A 21,257-nucleotide genomic window follows, 5' to 3' on the forward strand; every position below is an offset into this window, starting at 1 on the left:
TCACGCGCGCCCATTACCCCCCACATACCTCGAAGAGACTACTTGTTTGCAACAGTCAGCGCGGACGCTGCACGCGCTGCAGCTGTTCGCAGGTGTGCGGCCACGATGACAATAATAATAACATATATATAATATTATAATGTAAAAAATCTACTATGCGACGCGAAAATCTCTGGAATGCGCGAGCGCCGTAGTCCGTCACCTGCGTGTTCCAATAAGACGCTCATCGCTTTGGCGGTATTTTTTGTCTTATTCGTCTCGTATTCTAGTGTCTATTTCTCGTATAGGCGTCATAAACTGTTTTCCATCAGGTAAATTATTGCCAACTTGTAAGGAAAAAGTTCTTAATTAATAAACTTAAATTTTCAAAAATATGTTTATTAAATTAAAATGTTTATAAATTAACGATGCATCTTTTGATCTTGTAATAGTTATAAACGATTAGTATCATACATAGGGGTGGATTGGGAACGGTCCAGTCCACTATTCCAAGTTCATTAGTGGCCTAATTACTAAACGTCTAACTCCCCACCAAAAAAATGTATAGGTACTCAAATTGTGATTACATATTTAAGTTTGTAGTCCAAATTATCTTTATACAAAATAATAATTACTGAATGTTGTGATTATGAATATGTTTATGGTTGTTATAATATATAATTTGTTGTATATAATATCATTAATATATAAATAGTAAATATTGTCATCAACTTAACTTTTGCTAAAATCTTGTATAAATTAGTATGAAAACATAACATAAATACATAATCATATAATCAATGTGATAAATTTGATATAATAATATAAAAGTTAAATAAAACATAATTAAACAAAATATAAGTAATGACAAGGGTGAATTGTATTAATAAATTTTAATTTTTGAACCAAGGTTAATTTTTTAGAATTGACGGAAATTTTAAATCAAATTTTATAGTATAACCATTATTTTCCTACAAAAAAAAAAAAAAATTCTTATGTAAATTCAATGTGTACATATCAAATTAAAATAAATTAAAATAGGCAATAAGTAAAAGTCCTCACAAATAGGATTGTCTGCTGTCAATCTACAAACTGAAATCAAATCTGTTTTTCCAATACTACTGTTCATATAATATCTGTTTCATCAACTATAATGCTATTGGAATATGTAATACTGTCTTCTACCTAATATAATCATATATTTAATTAAATCAATATATATATATGACAAATATTAAAATTTCTTACAACATTAATATTAGATCCACTTGTTTCCCTTGTAGGTGTGTTAACCGAAATCAATTTTGAAAAACACATTTTGCCACTGTTGATTATAGTACTTGCTTCATCATCATTAATACTATTGATTTTATTAGAATGTGTTATAGTATCTTTTACCAAATGCAGTCAAATATTTAATTAGAATTTAGAGCAACGCACGATATACCTATGATACTGTGTGATGTATACAGTATTATTTATCACGTTATTCAGTGAGATATAAAGTACAAAATAGTTCCAATTCTCAAACAAAAAGTTATTTTATTAAAATTTTCTTTTAAGCTTTTAAGGAACGGTTTTGATTTAAAAAAATGTGTGATGATATGAAAAAGTTCTATTTTCTTAGACCAAAGAAGTGTACATTTTTTATTGGTTTAGGATAGAAAAAAAATCTATTTAACTATAATATAGGTACTTGTGTATTTATGTATATAAATTATAATTAGATATATTTAGTATTTTATCATCTAGTTTTATTATTAGAATTTTTTCCAATTCTTCAAAGTTCTTCACGAGTTTTCTGTATTATCTGCTTTTATTTTATTACAGTTTTAAACTTTTAACTACCTAGTGCATTTAATGACCATTTGTATTTTACATCCGGTCTTACTTTCTAATTTTATATTAAATTGTAGAATTTTGATTCTTAAACTTGCTATCTCGTTGAAAAAAAATCGAGAAAAAATTATATTGACCTTTTATTTTTAATCTGATGTGTCGACTTATAGTATACGTCATATACCTTTATACAAATTATGATAATAGCGTTGCACCAAATAGCCATTCCACGATCTTAACTACACTCAATAATACAAAATATAAATTATAATATCAGGTACATTTTTTATTATATTAATATTCCTTCGTGTGTGTGTACTGTGTAGTGTGCGTGTCCTAGTAGTACGCACTACACGCACCTCGGTCTAGTTTCGACCGCCGCAGAATCGTATAATGTGAATATTATATTATAATATGACGCGTTATAGGCACAATAACATCTGGACGACTGGTCGATTATACTTAACATAAATTACACGCTTAGTTATATATTTTTTTCTTATAATTTTTTTTTCACAAACATCTGTATTCTATTACACGCTCTCCGGATAATGACAGATAGCGACAAATGCGTTCGACTGTGTACCGTGGCGTATATTATATTATACTTTTATACTAGTATATTACTACTATATTACTATAGTATATATTTGTACGATAATAGCGTATTTTGTGTGCGAGCATTTGTTCATGTTTGTATGTGTGAAAGTATATATACTGTATTTGTTCTACGTTCGTTTCCACATGCGATTAAAGGCCTCTAAGGTATATGATAGGAATGTAGAGGGAGGTATATGCGTGATGCGTCTCTAAGATTTAATAGTTACAGGGGTTAGAGTCGTAGAAAAATTAAGTTCAAAATAAGCTTTGGGGTAGTGCCCCAAATCCCCATCATCACTGTTACTAGACTTTATAAATCACGAGCAGTACTGTAAAATCGAAGTTGAATTACATCATGACCTTTTTTTTAAGATACCATAAACACCTTTACTGGCTTTACTACGCTTATTTTTGTATATAAAATATTATGTTTTTACTTTTTATCCACTGCATTAGGGTCTATGTATGGCGACTTATTTTTCCCAAACTTAATTATAAAGTTGTAGATCCACAATATCATACCATGATATATATATATTATTAATTTATATTTATCTACCGTGACCACTGCTATCACGCTTTTATGGAATATTAATCATTTCACAGTGTAATATTATAGAAACGAATGAATTATTTGAAACATAAATAAACGTGCGTAAATATTAATTTATTTATTTATTTTGCATACATAAGTTCCTGTATTATAAATTAAGTCTTTTAAAATACGTTTCTAAACATGTACGGAAATATAACGGTGTTCTTAAAGAAGAAAGGAAATGATTAATTAACTATGTATTATGGAGATTGGTATTTGATACATCGCAATTCTGGCAAATTTGTAATTGATTTTCAATAAGAACTTTTAGGATTGTATATTATGTAGTCGGTCTTTGAGAAAATTATTTTAAAACTACACATATGTCACTTATAATATAATTTTAGATTTTGAGCAGAGCTTATGAATACATCTATAATCATGAATCTATTGATTTTACAATGATGTATTTTTTTTGTATAAAGATACTTTCTATTACATAAAATATTTCGATTACCAACTTCTAGGAACATTTAGAAAACTGGATCTAGATTTTACTTTGGGAGGTCCTAGTACTTTTTATAATAATCGAAAAAAAGTGGGTAAGTGGGTATCGCTCTGCTGTATAGTAGAGATGGAGAGTATGTCACTGGTCACTATAATGGATGTGTTAAATTTGAATGCAATGACGGGTATCATTGTATACGAAAAAACTGATTTCTAAACGGAGATGATTTTTAAGTCAATGATAATTAGTTGGATATATTTTATTATTACCTGTATTTAAATTGTAATATATCGTTATTTTACGCGATTTCGTAAAAAATTAAATTTCATACGTTCATAAAATGTTTTCTATATTGACAATAGAATTTTTTTTTTACAGTTACTTTAAAGAAAACTTATGGATAACCTTGTGTTGGATTTTTGAACCTTAAGTATAAATCACAAACATTTTATGAATTCTCAATTTTCGTAAACATTTGAACTTTAAATGCTTATAAACAAAAATTGTAACAAACGATTTTTGATTTTTTTTTTACTACGATAAATACAACTTATAATAAACCTTGTATTAAATTTTAAAAATTTTTTGAATAGCCAAATTTTTTTTATTGGTATTTTAGGAAAAAAAACTTAGAAAATTCGAAAATTTCAATTATCTATAAGTAGCTTAAAAAAGGTCAAAATATTTTGAAAATTTTATCGTAAATAGATAATCATAATATAAACATTTTGTGAAAATTTCAAGTATTTACAATGATTCGTTTTTGAGTTACGGCAAAATCAAAAAATCGACTTTGTCGAAAAGTGGTTAAGCGTAAAAATTCCCGTTTTTCCGTTATTTTTTCAGGGTTTTTCCCAACGCTTTTGAAAACTACTGGAAATTTTTTCTTTTTACCCCCTTCTCCAAAGTACCAACTAAATGAATTTTCCTATTCAAAGAGGGGCTGAAGTAAAAAATCGAAGCATTATTACTACTCCAAAACGTGATGACAGACACAAAAATAAAAAAATAACACACACATCATTGTAAAATCAATACATTCATCAATCCGTTCAGAATCTAAAACAAAAAACTAAGTCATGACATTTTAGTTTTTACCATGACTACTTTAATGATAATATATAGAAAAAACTATAGGTATTAATGTAATAGTTGTATATTAATTATTGTATGAAATAATATTATTATTACTAATATATAATATATGATTTCTTTTTAATAGCAATATATAAATGAAACAAAAAAATCTTTTGAAATATATGATGGCACATTCACATAATTCCTTTCAGAATTGTTTTTTATCGTGTTAAACGTTTTATTATTAAACCAGCCTACTCAATGACGAAGTACACTCGAAACCTACAACTGTACAGCAGTGCGGTTACTATTCTTTTAAATATAAATATACTCTTTATATTTATATAAAATTTGATAATATTATATCTCTATGACACTATGATAATGTTTATTTTAAACGTATATGTATTGAAATTATGCGATTCGATTTTCATAAATTACATTTAAATTATTATTAGGGTACACGTGTACAATACTGCTAAGTACCTACACATGCAGTAATACATACAAAACATTATAATAACACGTAAGAGTATAATACATGAATATATGGTGGTTTAGAGCTGCGTTACTGTTGTCAAAATTATAGTAAACACGGATTGTATAATAAACTAATAACTGTTTTTTTTCTCCGAGGGGTTGTGTTCAAACGAGTGTGAAGTAATATATACAGTGCGTGATTTTCTTAGCCATATAACCATTACCTCACAACAGAATTTCATCGAGAGAAGAGACGAGGTTTCGTTACACAAGGGTTGATTGGGACTTGATTACCCGCATTAATATCGGATTATGTTTCAAAATGAACGTCGTCGTCGTCGTCAGCGGCGCCGCAGATAGTGCAACGATGAGGCCGCGGCGTACACATCTCAGCGTATACATATACTGCCCTTCGGCCATAATCTTATATTATTATACATAGGTATTATTATTATTATACCACGTGACCACATGGCACGCCGTTGTACTAAGCCACTATAGGAGGTATATACAATAATAATAATATTATTATTACACGTTAGTATGTTACTAACTACTTGGGCACGCGTCAAGACGATAATTATTGTTGAACAATAATACCTATAGGTATATACTGGTTTTATATTTTTGATCAGGTTTTAAGCTATTACTTATATTATAATATTATATACTGGTACGTATAATCCGCTATGTTATGTAGATACGCGTGCATTGAATTGAATTAAAAAATTATTTTTCTCTTTGAATTCGGAATTCTATGTCAGTATAGCATATAATATAATATACTATAAACATAAAATATAATTGATATATGACGAAACGACCACTTGTTGAGCAGGTGACCACGTTATTTTTTTCGTACAAGGCGTCGGTATTTAAAAGCTGTTCCAACTGTCGGGGCCACCTGTCGATCGCCCGTGTTAGCCACCTGTCCCCTAGTTTTTGTCAGTAGACTCGTGCCACTCTGCCATCAAAATAAAAACCGTCAGCTGCTGCGTCTGTAGACTCATGTAGGTTTTTTCGTCTTGTAATAATTATACCACAGACGCCACTGAAACCGACGTTTATATTAATGATCTCAAAATATATATTAGTTGCATCAAGATCCATTTGATCTGATGTTATGTCTAAAATGTACGGGTTATCGTTTATTGCATTTCGTTAAGTACGAGAGACATTGTTGCTGTAGTATTTGTGTAGAAGGTACTTTCTGCAAAACAATTTCATAAAATATAAACAATATTATGAACATCTTTATGGATTTTATATACGTTATTAAAATATCAACTGTTATTACTAATAACAAATGTGAACGACCGGCGATTAAATCGAAGATTTATATTGGTTGAAACTGCTTTCCACATCACACGATGTTATTGGACTATTGGAGCATATTTAAATGACGTGATTTAAAGTGATATTAACAATATTACCGTTATATTAACCGTTTATAATTTTACACATTTTTAGAAATGTTTTGAATATCTTATTCTTCTTTAGCATTTAGTTCATTTTAGTTGAAATAGGTAGTATATTTACGATAATTCGAAAAATAAACCAATAATTATAGTTATAGAAGTTTATTAAATAAATACCATTTAAAATTAACGAGATTCTCAACAATTTATATACATGCAATTATATACATTATGTTCAAAATTTGCAAAAATATGCAAAAAAAAAAAATTATACTATTTAATCGAGAATAAGCCAAATTGTGGACATATCTGACAACCAATCAATTTGGACTCAAGGAAAAAAACACGCAAGTGCATAGAAATCCTAGCCTTAGATATTACTTATTATTTATTTAGTTTACATTTCAATGTTTACAAGGTTAATTCAAAACTATCCATTGTTTAACTTGACCAAAATATTATATAATGGAAGAAACAAGAAACAACTTAACAGTTCCATTACAAGGTTTTAAATCAAATCATTTTATATCTCTGGCATTATATAATATATGTACGAGTAATAATAATATATACCAATGTACATATTTTGTGTATTTAAATGTACATTATTTTTTGTATAGGCTAATATACTTCGTCTTTGCTCAGAATTTAATTTCGTATTTAATGATTTATCATTGAATTTAAATTTAACACATACACCACTGCATTGGCTTATTCATTAACAACGTATACACTGTATACTCAACACCTAGTGCCTGTAGAGCGTTTACCTAGTTTCCTATTTTTTTAAATGTATTATAAATTAAATTCCCATAACCTATTAACTATATTTTAGGAAGCTAATCCCCCAAACCCTCATTTTTATGCCATTAATGGAAGTATACATGATCTTTAAAAAATAAAATTATGTTGAATTTATTTGGATTTTTTTATTATTTATTTTTAACATTTAACATGCTGCATCTTGTTGATTTAATCTATCGCGAACAAATTTTGGTAATGGTTTCGCTTTAAATACCGGCAAGGTGTCTGGGCGATCTGCGTGTTTTAATTTTGGAGCCCATCCCTTTGGTGCACCACTTGGCCGACTTCTGCGTAGAAAAGTTCCTACAATATGATTTAAACAAAATCAGAAAATTTATAAAAGGTTGCCATGTAGGTACATATGGTATAATTGGTTTGTGCCAATAAATTACTGTAAATTACTTTTATTTTCTACAGGAGGATTACACGCTTGTTGAGGACAATCATCTATTCTTTGGTTAGATGTCGTGGGCGGTCTTCTGCTAACATTAAGTCTCGGTGCTTGTGGTTGTCTAACATTAGGTGGCCTTTGGTTTGGTGGTTTTGGACATAATCGTTGTACTGAACTAGGTTGTCTTGAGCAAGGTTGTTGTACTGGATTTGGTGGTCTTGTACAAGATTGTTGTACTGGAGTAGGTTGTTTTGGATATAACTGCTGTGGGGTTGGTCGACAAGATTCTTTATCAGGTATGGCAGGCATTTTTTTGTCTTTATAAAAATATGATTCCCAAGTATTTCTTGTAATAAGTTTGACGTGTTCTTTAAGCATATCATTTTTGAGTCTTGGATCACCCAAATCGTAGTGTATATGATAAAAAGTGGACATAATGTCATCTAACATATTTATACCATAATCTCGTTGTGTTTTCGAAATATATTCTAATTGATTATGTACGCTTTCATAAAACGGGAGTAAACGAATGAAATCTTTATCATGAAAAGCATTATCGTTCCATTCACAATCATTGAATGGTTTGATAATTTTTGGTGGATTTTTATAGATAGCTTGCAAGATCATTTTTGCACTTGGACTGTCTGGACATGGAGGTTCTACTTCTATTGGGTTCGATGCAAAATTTAAATAATGTTGTGTTAACATATTAAAAGCATTTGTTTTTGTTTCAAGGTCTTTTTTTGCTAATGATAAATTAGTAAATGCATTGGCTACTAAACTTGATTTACATGCTATCTGCTGTATATTTTTTAAACTCTCGACAGAATCTGAATCACTACACTCTTCGTCATTGTCTATTACAGAACATTGTAGAGCATTTGTTCTAAGTTCTGGTTCAACTGGCGTTTTTGGCAAACGCCGAAGTTGATTTCGTGGAGGTGATGGCGTGTTTGCAGTTATTCTGTAATATTCATGTTGTGTTGTATCAATTCCAGAATCAGGCACATATGTAGGACCAGCACTGCAGCCAGGTTCAGAATGCGGGAAATAAAAGTCATTTCCTGCATGTTGACGTTTGCATTCTGAAGTACAATTTTTCGTTTTTATTTTTCTCATAGTATCTTCAATACCAACACTACAATTTTTATTTGTAGGCTCATTAAGATGTTTCAACTGACACTGAGTTTCAGAAATTTTTCCATACTGTTGTTTTGAATTTAATTTAAATGTATTTTTATTTTGGTCTACCGTACTTGGAGACATTTTTCCTGAAGTTTTTGGTTTAAAATTATGTATGTATGGAAAATTATCAGAACCAGCGCATTGGTGTTCGAAATTCATATCTGGGGGACTAATGTCGTATAAACTTTGGTATGTATCAGAACCACAGACGTCTCCAAAATTTACATGTTCTGTAAGATTTCTCTGAGTTTTCCGAATGCATTGATTTTGTCGGTTTTCATTATTAGATAATTGATTTACGGGACACTGAAATTCATCAACTTGTGAGTTGACATTTTCAGATTGTGTTTGACACGGACTACAATAACTATTAAAATCTATGAGATTATCATTCTTAACACATTCACGTAACGATACCCATTCTTCAATTTTCGACCCTGGGACATAAAGCCAAAATTCATTCCACAACTGTTGGGTTCTTACAGTCTTAGCTCTCCAATTAATAGTTTTCATAACGTCTATTGGATGTATATTTGTATGAAACAAATGATAAAACGTTTTGCATACTTCTCGGGCTACTATTCTAGCATACGGATTATTAGTGTCTTTAATTAGTCTAACAAATGGATTAAGTATTCGAACAGCATCACGAAGCTCTTTGGGATCATATCTTGGTTCTTGATCCGTGTATGGGCATTTTTCATCTTCGTTTATTTGTGACTCAAAATTATCAGGACATTCCTCTTGGATCGGTTCAATAACTCTACAACTGGTTGTTTGTGGGCGTTCACATCTATTAGATTCTGAACTTTTTCTTCTAGTTATTGGTTCTTCTCGTATGCATGAATTTCTTGAAGATGGCCTTTGACTCATATTGAGCAGTATACTAATATAATAAGTTTAGGTATGTAAATTTTAAATGAAAACTTAATTTAAAATTATTGTTATTTAAACTCGGTAAAATTAATATATTATTTAATTTAATCTAAAATATTCCTTAGTAACTAATAGAATCGAAAATAATTCAATAATAATAATTCCCATAGTATAGTGTATTTTGTTTGATATGATGATATTAAAAGCAAATGGGCCTAGACCTACTCAACATTTTCAAACACAATGATTTTAATGTATAATAATTCATTTAAATTTCATTTTATTATTTTTTATCGTTAAATTTATGGGTCCATCAAAAAAAAAAAATTTAAGTCGTGACTAATATTCGATTTGATTTGTTTTGGAATATAGCAGTTTGACTTATTATTCCAGTTACATTTATACATATATAAATTGATGTTAAAAAATAAAATAGTCAAGTAACATTTTACTATTTACATAATATAAACTATGTGTCACTGTTGTTTTACTTGAATAATTTAACTCCCTTGACTCACGTGTTGAAACTATTAAGTGAATCTTAGTACTATTTAAAGTTTATGAAACGTTAGGACAAAACTGTTGAAGTGTGTATACACATTATACAGTAAACGGCAATGTAGAAAACGTTTAATTAAAAACTTCATGGCGTGATAATTTATTGGGAACTTTGAAAGTAATTCGAATCTACTTTAGTTGACTATTTTTTGTTGTTCTTGAGTATCAAAGTATTCAAAGTATAATAATAATACAAGTTATATTCAAGCCTAGCGTACCTATTACTTACTTATTATAATACATTATTATATTGATTCAAATCGGTCGTAGAAAGCTTTTTAATTAATTGTATTATCGCCATAGAAGTGAAAACGTTCGTCCACGTTTGCCACCTGTTTAAATGGCTGCTGGAATCGTAGTAATTATACAACAACAATAACTAATAAGTAATAACGATAATACTAATATAAATACGTATCACTTAATATTACGAAAAACTAGAACGTATAGAAAAAATAAGTAACTAAAATATTATATATAATAACGAGACGTAAAACGACGGGGGAAAAGAAAAAAAATAATAACCGTGTACAAAAAAAAAACATCCTCAATAACCTGACGTGTTTTTACGTTGTAGATTAATGGCTGCGGCGTCAAGACAATAATGCGCGGCGGATATAGTTGCGTGCTTCGGTTAATGGAATCGTGAATGTTCGGCGTGTACATAGTACGCCGTACAACAACAAAAACAACAACAATAACAATAACAACGACTTTGACTACGACTACGAAGACTATACGGTTGGGAGCAGATGTGTCGTGTACGCGTATATAATATTATACCAGTACCAGGTAGGTACCCTTAATATAATATATCATCTAACCCATATATAAATGTGTACAAACTACGAAGCGAACATACGGAATGAGATGCCCGGCGGCAAACACAGTGTTATATATATAGACGAATTATTATATTATTATTATTTGCCAAAGAAATGCGGAACACAATAGTTGACGGGGTATCGCTGCCATGTTCGTATAATATAGGTACATATATTATTATTATTATTATTATTTTTTTTGGTTTTCGTCTTCGTGTCGTCGTAATCGTCGTCGAACCGTGTGCGAGGTGCGGACGGCTGCAGCACAGACGCACAGTATTTAGCTGAACTCTGGCAGCTGCGTCGTCGATGTATACGGCGACGGCGGCGGCGGCGGTCGCGATCAATGGACGACGCGAAGGAATAACCACACGCCATCGCACGTCCCTCGGGGGGCCTTCGCGTACAAAATAATATTCTCTTCGAAAGTAATACGCCGCCACAATTGAGTACTCGTTTCCTTCTTATTGACGAGACGGCTGCCGACTATATCTCTACATATAATATATATATATATATATATGTATAATCTAATAGCACCGGGTAACTGAGCTCAGTTCGGGCTCAGTTTTTTCAAAAGCATATATTTGTTTGATTAAAATGTTTTATGTTATTTATTATAATTAGAATAGTCTGTATTATTAAATGCGTCTTTCCACGCCTATATTTTGGTAAAAGAACTTAAAGATTGTATTTTCTTTTTACCTGTGAAAAAGCAACGTTTACAAAATTTCGCGTGTAAAAACTGATGTTCACAAGACTACAACAACATACTAAAATGTTTAACCCTGAACCTTATTAACTGGAATTTAATTATTGCCATATTTAGTACCATCAATTACGCGTTGACGCTATTGTAGCGTCCTCGTTTTATATATTGATTCAATTTTCCAAGTATTTTATGTTCTTTGAAATAATCAAATAATATCAATACTTTAGATTTTTGTAGTTTTCAAAATGTTGAGCATAATTCAATAAGGTGCATAAGCGCAATTTGAGGGGGGCTTGGGGGTTAAGTCCCCTCAAAATCAATCATAGCCTCCTAAACTGGTTTGTATAATGTATATATCCCTTTCCACTTTTATATATCTCAGGGAGCATACACACAGTACATACATGCAAATTATAATAGTCCCCCCAAATTTAAGACTCAAATTGCGCCTATAATAAGGTGAATTTTTTAGGAGATGATACCTTAACAAATGAATTCATTTTATAAAAATCCCAATAGTTACGAAATTCTGACGAAATCTTTGAGACCATTTTTAAGAAAAATGTTCAGATCCGCGTGCTCTCAATTATTGCTTATATAGGTTAATAGTATAGAATAATAATATTTATATATATATATATGTGTGTGTGTGTGTGTGATGATGTAACCAGAATTCTGAGCCATAATCTATCCCCTTACGACTAAAGCTCTATAAAAAAAATATAAACCTATTCATTTTTAAAATCTTCACTAGTTGTAAAAAACGTAATTTTGGTAATAATGCTAAAAGTAGTATTTGTATTTTAATCTATATAAATAAGCACACTTGACTAGGAGTTATTTAATATATTGTTTTATTTTTGGAAAATAACTATAAAATAATAATTATAATGTATCTGAAAAAATGAATCAAAACATTTTTATTTCGACCAATTAAAAAAAAAAAAATCTGATCAGATTATTTCTTGTGAGTTGGTGCTATTTTAAGCAGGTATTTACAAATCGACAGTAGTTTTAACATACTAAATTTTGAAGACAATACTGTCGGCTAATATAAATTTTATTTATTAAAAATAGTATAGTAAACTACAAATTACCTTTACTTGGACATTTTATATTTATTTTTAGTCCATATAGAATAATTTTAAATAATCTCAAAAACCTATATACATATAAAAAACTTAACCATGTTAAACTCACAATACAATTGATGAACAAGAGCTACGAGATTAACCGATAAAGAGTGTATTATATAGAGTTCATGTGAAGACAACACAATAAATGTCGAATTACATCTTTTCAAGTTATCTGTTAGATAAACCATCTTGGGTTACAGCGCGTTTCATTGTCGGTATGGTCGGCAGTTTTAAACGGTATATTCATGCCTAAAAGGTATGTATTTATTTCTCACGAATTTAGACCATAGTCCATAGATATTGTAATGTCAGGCGGGTAGCCTGATCGCTGTATTTCACCTGTAACCTGAAAGTGAGATTTTTAGAATTTGAATTTGATCGCTTTTATTAGTTGAGTAAATCTGTTATGTACAATATATAACAGCTGCTTGAATGACAATGTTGTTAATAATATGTATATGATTGAAACTATGTTCGATTTGTATCTTCAAATCCGAATATTCTGCGCTTGTAATTGTATTATACGGTAAAAGTTTCGATATCGTTAAAAATAAACAAAAAATTGATAACCAATATAATATGCTCGGATGAGATGGAATACAAACATTGTATTTTATATTTATTCCAAACTGCGTTTAAAAAATATATTCTACTATTTTTTATGTTTATTGATTTTTATTTTTATTTTTATTTATCTAATAAATTTTGAATCTTTGAAATTAGGTCACCGGAATATGACAATTCACTATTGTATAATATATAATATTATGGAGAATATACATTTAAATTGATTGCTCAAACAATACATTCAATTAAACAGAGATTATAGAGTAAAACAAATCACGTTTGTTATTTGTTCTTCTTTATTAAATATAGCTGAATATGTTTGTTGTTAGTGATAATTTACTATATACAATATGTTATAACCTTCATGTGTATGGTTGAATTAAACTGTATTAAATTTAATAAACATCTATCACCTTTAGAGCCGTATAAAACTAGGGCTCGACGAAACTGGCCCAGAACAGAGGCGAAAAAGCCAAAATATAATATGACTATGTAACTATGTTATTATGAATATTAATAATTTAAAATTAATTTAGAATAAGAATAAAGTAGTTAAGCTATATATTAATATAAATCATAAATATAGAACAATTTAAGGTTATTCAAGGCGAGTTACCATTCAATAATACCAAATATGGGTACATATACATATTTTAGTATACGTATACAAATATTACGAAATGCTTATGACGTTATAATATTACGCCGAATGATAAAAATAATAGTTTTGAAAATCGATTTGCATTTTTTATTAAATATAAGATACAACTGATACAAATTAAAATTCAAAATAGAATTTAAAATTAAACTCCCATAAATTTACTTATTCAAATTTCAATATTTAATGATTTCTATATTTTTTTATTATTATTAATTAATCCGCGGCAACAAAGGCCATTGGATGGTTTTTATTCATTTGTAGAGGGGAGGAACACGGTAGGTTGAAACACGTTTTTTGTATGTGTGGCAAAGATTTGTCACTAAAATCTCGGGTGGTCACCCATTCGGAAACTAGCAACACCGGCCGATACGTACACTCAGAGCGTTTCCGCAGATGAGTGTACGATCGCACCACACCAAGCCACTCATTTATATTTTATAAGTTGACGAAAGGAAATTCTAAAAGAAATCTACAGTGAGAAGTTTGTTATTGTCGCGATACAAAATCAAATGAATTTACTTGTGGTAATATAATTTGTACTTAATAAAGGTTTTAATAAAGTAATTATATATGAGAATGAAAATATCTAGAAAGTATTTAAGAAGTCGCTATTACCATTTGTTGGTGGTTTTTTGTATCGATCAAATTTGAATTCAAATGGGTAATATAAAAGTAAAAATATTAGGTTGTTGACACATTTAAAATTTAATTAACATTTAAACACCTATATATTACTTGGAATCAAGAAAAAATGTGTCTGTTTGTGGGGGGAGGGGGGGTTGATTAAAAATGTACAAGGGTAGAAATATGTTTAATGGCCAGAGCCCAGGATCACTGATGAACTTCACTACGGCTCGGATCACCTTGCACTAATTGAATTTACCATATTTTTATGAATTACAGAAATATTCTCTAAATGTATATGTCACTAGTATAGATACCAAAAAATATGCAATTCAATATAGATATATAATTGGTTTTAAATAGATGAAATAAGCTATAAAAATGACCGTGGTAATACAAACAATAATCAAACGGTGTTGAAACAAAAATACAAAATTAAAATTAAAATCTACCATATTTGTCGTGTATTTTTAGTTAAAAATTAATGTTTTATAATATATAAACTTATGAAAAATTACAAAAACAAATAGTTATTCCATCAATTTATAATTTGTATGTATTTCGTATTTATTTTATTTTGACACAACAACATTCATTACTTCATATATTTTTCAAAGTTAATTTCTTGTAACAGGAACTCTCCAAAATAAATACCTACTTTCGATGTAATTATTTTGCACCTGTTATATACTATATAGTATATAAGACTACGGAATACCGTTATTACTTTATTAGCCACCTAGTTTTTAAAATAGCTTAAACATTCATAAAAAATAATAAACATAACTGCCTATAATATTATAATACGTATTTTGTTATTATTTTATTAACTAAGAGAGAAATTTAAACGTACTATATGTATATTGTATACTACTTTGTAAGTTCTTATTTTATGTTTGATATGAAGTTTCTATAACATCTGTTTAATTTTTCACATTTATATTCACGAACGCTCAGTTTTTGTGTGTTTTTTCTTTATTTTTTTAAATCCACGAGTACGTGTTATATGTAGCGTTGTATCGCAGTGCGATGAAATTTTGGAATAAATCACCTCTTATGATCTCGATCTATAACCAACGTTGAACTGTTTTCGTGTTATAATAATATTTTAGTGTTATGCATATTATCTTCAGTAACGAAACGAGTCGTCTTGCAGATCACCTTCAACGAGAATACATATCGGTTGCGTCAATGTAGGATGCATATTATAGTCACCTATATCATTCACGTTTCAATGCAAGTTCTTTGTAGAAAAGGACACTTTTTTATATCTACGACCATCATTTAGAAATAAAAATAAACTTCATAATTAGTTATAAATCAGTAAATAAATTGCGGTTACATTGATTCCATTCAATGAAATAACTATAGGGGCGATCGGGTTTTAAGATTTTTTTTTATAAATTCTACATAACACATGCGTAGTTACTAAGTTACTAATTGACAATTTGACATTAGTTGCACGAGTTTTATCGCAATATCAGATATTGTACCCTGAATAATTTCGTATATAAAAAGTAAGAAAATACCAATAAAACGCAACTCACAAGTATAATGCGTTGAAATGTAGCAATTGAAAATTACTTTATGGGAATAGTATTGTCGTTATGTAGAATCTTTGATGTTTTATTATTTTTTTTCTTTGACTTCTCAGATATTTGATACGAACTTTTTTTAGAAACTTTGATGGTTGAAAACATGAAACTGACAAAACTCATGTCTCATGTTTGACTGTAGACAAAAATGCATATACAAATAGGAGAGATAGAGAAATTAGTATAAAAATAGATTACACCGAGAATTTTGGAAATTCGATAAAAATTGTAAATGTATGAGTATTTTATATTCAGTTAAGTTTATTTAATCAAAAAGCCACTTTCTGAAAACTGAAATAATAAGGCTATACCCTTCTCGAAAATTAAATAAATGTTTATGCAAGTATGTTTAGATATTCAATATATTATACATTATTAGACATTGCAAGTATTTTAGTATTTAAATGTAATAATATTGTGCATGCTTAATTGTATGAGACATTATTGGTTATTTATTAATAATTTTTATCATTAGATTATAATTCTAATATTCGTAGTAATTATTTAATATTTATCCATTAAACCCACTTATAAAAATGGACATTCGACTATTTTACTCACAAGTTCCAGTAGCAAGTCAAAAGCAAATATAAAATTCAAATACTAACATTATTTAAACTTACATTTTTTCCATTTTTCGAACTATTAGCAATTTAGCATAATACAATCTCGACCAATTACTCAGTATAGTAATTTACATCATATTTTATATTTTTGTTATTAGTATATTTACGCTGTGTTAATGCAAATAATTTGTTAGCACACTAGGGCAAACAAAGAAAACGATATAAATATTAAATGTATCTATACATGTTAATTCAATAAGTCGGCAATACCAGTTCACAATGCTAGATGCACGTGTTAAGTATAATAGTAGCAAGTAGGTACTCTCCATCACTCTCTCACCCTCTCTTACACACACAGACATACATTCATGTATTGAGGATAAAGATTTTCATCTCTGTTGTATAACCTAACTTAACCTGTATGTGATATTATATATATATATAATATGTCTAGACAATCTCTGCGTTCTATTCTAACACATGTATCCGTTATAACTTTATAAGCATATAGGTAGTGCATTTTAATGTAATAATGTATCATTTTATTTTTTGCTGTATTGTTACTGACGTTCTGTAGATAATTTACTTACATTATTTAGGTACATTGGCTATAGGCTGTGACACTGTGTAGTTGAATACAGGATAAAATAGAACGCGACACGAGAGTATATGTGCTCCAAAATATTTTACTGGGTAATATGAAAATTTAAAATTAACTTAATTAAGGAATACTAAAAAAAATTACAAGTTGATACGAGTAAGTGATGAAGTATAAATATGAAGAAGTTAATTAAATTATAATACTAGTGTGTTAATTTAATAAGTTGAAATTAAGCTAATTTTTAACTTAATAACCTATTGATGTGTTATAATTACAATTTAATATAAATTTTAATTCAAGTAATAATGATATTTGTGGAATTTCTAAATAGCTTAATCATAACATAACCTAAAAAATTGTTACATAATAACATACAGTTTTCAAGTTAACATTTTAATAACTTAGGGATTATTTTGTTGCTGTAAGGTTACCCAGCTCCTAACACTGCTAAGTTCTAACACAAAAACATATTTCCTGATGTTGAATATATTATAGTTTTTACAAATTTGATGGTTATAAGTTTATAAGAACTATAGTTTGTTTAAAAATTAGTTAAATGTACGAAACGTTAAAATAAAAAAAAATATTTAAAATTGATTCAAATCATACTTGAAATTTACTTTTTTTATTTTTTATTGGTTTAGAAAATTTTAATTTAATTTAAATTGTTTAGACTAGTAAAAAATTATTGAAATTGTAAGTTATTGGTAAGTAATTGAATCAAAACATTTTCTGTAAATTTATAAACCATATTAATCTTTAGTATTAGCTTATATTTTTTTGTGACAAATATGAAGTAGGTACATATATCACTTTAATAAGGATTTTAATATTTGTAAACGTCTAATGGGAGTAATTTTAATAAAAAAATAATTAATTACTGCATTAACCTTTATTTTTCATTTTTAGACCGTAAAAAACTAGCTTAAGTAATTTCATACAGGTAAACTGTGTTTATTATTTTTTCCCTTTTATCCGTATGATGACAACTATTTAACCCCTATAGTTAAACCTAATGTAAGACAATGTCGTTTTATTAGAAATTTATAACTATATCTTTATATTACCTATACAAATATAATAATTACAAGTAGCAAATATTCCTAAGTATGCCTATTGTGTCCGTTTGTCTGTTACTAATTTCGTTGACATTTCTATTTGAAATTTAATATGTTTCATACAAATCTTGACTAAACATGACCTACTCTTTTAGTCTCAATTAATAATAATAATAATTTCGACATAAAATAAAGTATTGACCAAGATGAAATAAGTTAATCGTACATAATTTATGTATTAGGTTAAATTGAATATTGCTATACGGGGGCGTGCCTAGGGGGGGTGTTCAACATCCCTACGAAAAATAAAATAATTATTAATAAAAGTTGTTCATAATATAATATATAAACGGAAAAATATTGAACCCCTGAAAAAAATTTCTAAGCACGCCCCTGTTGATACATACTATTGTTCTGTAAGTCATTAACAGATATTCAGATCATTCAATTCGTAATACTTCGACTGAAAATTTGTATTGCATAATATTATATTGTATATAAGTGAAAGTATTTAGCATTAACTATTTTTGAGTAATTTTAGCCATTATTGCTGTGTTAAGTCTTATCATTTTATTGTATAAGAAAATTACGATACTAATTTAATAGTAAATAAAATGAAAACTATACTTTTAGAAGTTAAAATATACTTGGATAATATTCGTGTAATTATTAATTAGCTATTAAAATATTTACATTATATAGATATTATAATATATATGATATTATATGGATTGTAATTAATTGTATTAGTACTAACTTGATATATTATTATATAATTTTACAAAATTTCAAGGACTGCTGTATGGTGTTATTCGTTCTGTAATTATTTGAATGGTATATTATGCGACTCCTCCTCCCCCAATATGTTTTTGGACTTAATAGGTAAAAAACATTTATTATATTTCCCCTCTATAAAAAAAATATATTTAAAGTTACGCCTCTGACTACAAGTATTCAGCGAATAACAACCAACTACGATATTAATTTAATATGCGCAAGTACGTAAGTTGGCGTAGTGTTATTATTTACTTTGCCCTGTACTGGCTGTACTATCCTTATATATATATATATATATAAAAGAACAGGCCATTTTTATGTACCAATTTTGTTATTTAACTTTTTTCCGATTTTTTTTCACAGAGTTGTACCAAATACCTGTCTGAATATCGCCACGTCGCCCGATTTTCAAAATTTTGATTTTAAAGGGTTGAAATCTGTGAAAATATTTTTACGTGTAATTTGCATATCTATATTCATATAATAATAACAATAGCAGTCGGCCGATAACGGGAATACGGTACGGCACGGCGTCCCGAGGGTTTCCAGCTACAACCTGACCTTTTTTTTTGTGTGTGTATTTTATCAGTGTGTAGATATGAATTGTTCCGATGCGTAAAAACACCGATGCTTAAAACATCGGTCACCGATTAGCTCAATTATATAAATTATAAAATAAATGTTTTTCGTCTTTAAAACACAACAATGTGTTTTCAGTGTTGATTTAAGAATTTCATTTCGAGAAAGCAAACACTGCACACGGGCGAAGCCGAGTAATTCAGCTAGTATAGTATATACGTACAAAGTCGTGGTCGTCCCAGTCATATTTTAATAGCTTATAGCGTGTCCATTGTTTTATAAACGACTTGACCATAAAACTACCCCCGTCTTCGATGTACACACAACAAACAGTCGTCTGGTATGTGGTAGATGCATTTTATAGTAGTGAAAATCTAAACACTCGACATTATTATTATTATTATCATCATTACTATATTATACGCGATGACATATTATCTACGTAGTATGTAAGAAGTAAGAACATGCTGTCTCTGAACTGCACTGTGGCCAAACAGTTGCACATTTTAGACAACCCTCATAAATTGCCGCGTGCAAATGAACAAATTTGTTTTATTGTTTTCGGCCTTTCGGGGTATTGCGGCACTTAGAAGAAATCGAGCAACATTTTTAGTACATTGTGCAAGTTAAACTAAAAGCAAGCTCAATAAACTATATTATACTACAACCCAAGACAATAAATAACAATATTTTCCGTCTATGCCAGAAAAGAAAAAAATAACAAATAACTCTGGACATTTTTAATAATAATAATAATTACATTACTATTGTGTGTAATATTATTATAAACTATAATTGGCTAAAAGCGTGCGCGCGTGCTTATTTATATTGAACGTGTATCTCTTAAAATGTTTTTCGATGTTCGTGAATAATGTGACATTGCGACTGTGACATAATATTATAATACTACTATATTATGTATAGGTACCTTGGTGATTTTGACGGTTACTTACTAGTTATTTTACGGTATGCCATATGCCCAATGCCTATATAGGTACCCCTCAACGGAGACAATTATTAAACATTATTAATTATTATTATATATTATACTAATATAATATAAACAATAAACATGCATTATATTATTCATATACGAGAAACGTGGTATATTTGGATAATTATTTTTAAACCTTGCAGTGTAAACCAACAAAGCACAATAACGAGATTGTGATTTTTTTTTTATTACATTACTCAAGAATTCTGGTAAGCCTCTTCACTTTTCATTTATTATAGTTCATGGGTACCTACTTGAGTTCATTAGAATTTATAATTTTTTTTTCTTTTATTCAAAAAAATTGTGATACCAA

General features: G+C 28.8%; 1 protein-coding gene across 1 annotated transcript; it reads right to left on the minus strand.

The window, feature by feature from the left end:
• Positions 1–7,385: 7,385 nt before the first annotated feature.
• Positions 7,386–9,689, minus strand: LOC113550073. The gene is made up of 2 exons (XM_026951684.1): positions 7,643–9,689; positions 7,386–7,543 (listed from the first exon to the last, which is right to left on the minus strand). Exons 1-2 carry the CDS (start codon positions 9,687–9,689, stop codon positions 7,386–7,388), a joined length of 2,205 nt encoding a protein of 734 aa, XP_026807485.1.
• Between the last annotated feature and the right edge of the window lie 11,568 nt (positions 9,690–21,257).

This window comes from Rhopalosiphum maidis, chromosome 1, assembly GCF_003676215.2.
Source record: "Rhopalosiphum maidis isolate BTI-1 chromosome 1, ASM367621v3, whole genome shotgun sequence".
NCBI classification, from domain to species: domain Eukaryota; kingdom Metazoa; phylum Arthropoda; class Insecta; order Hemiptera; family Aphididae; genus Rhopalosiphum; species Rhopalosiphum maidis.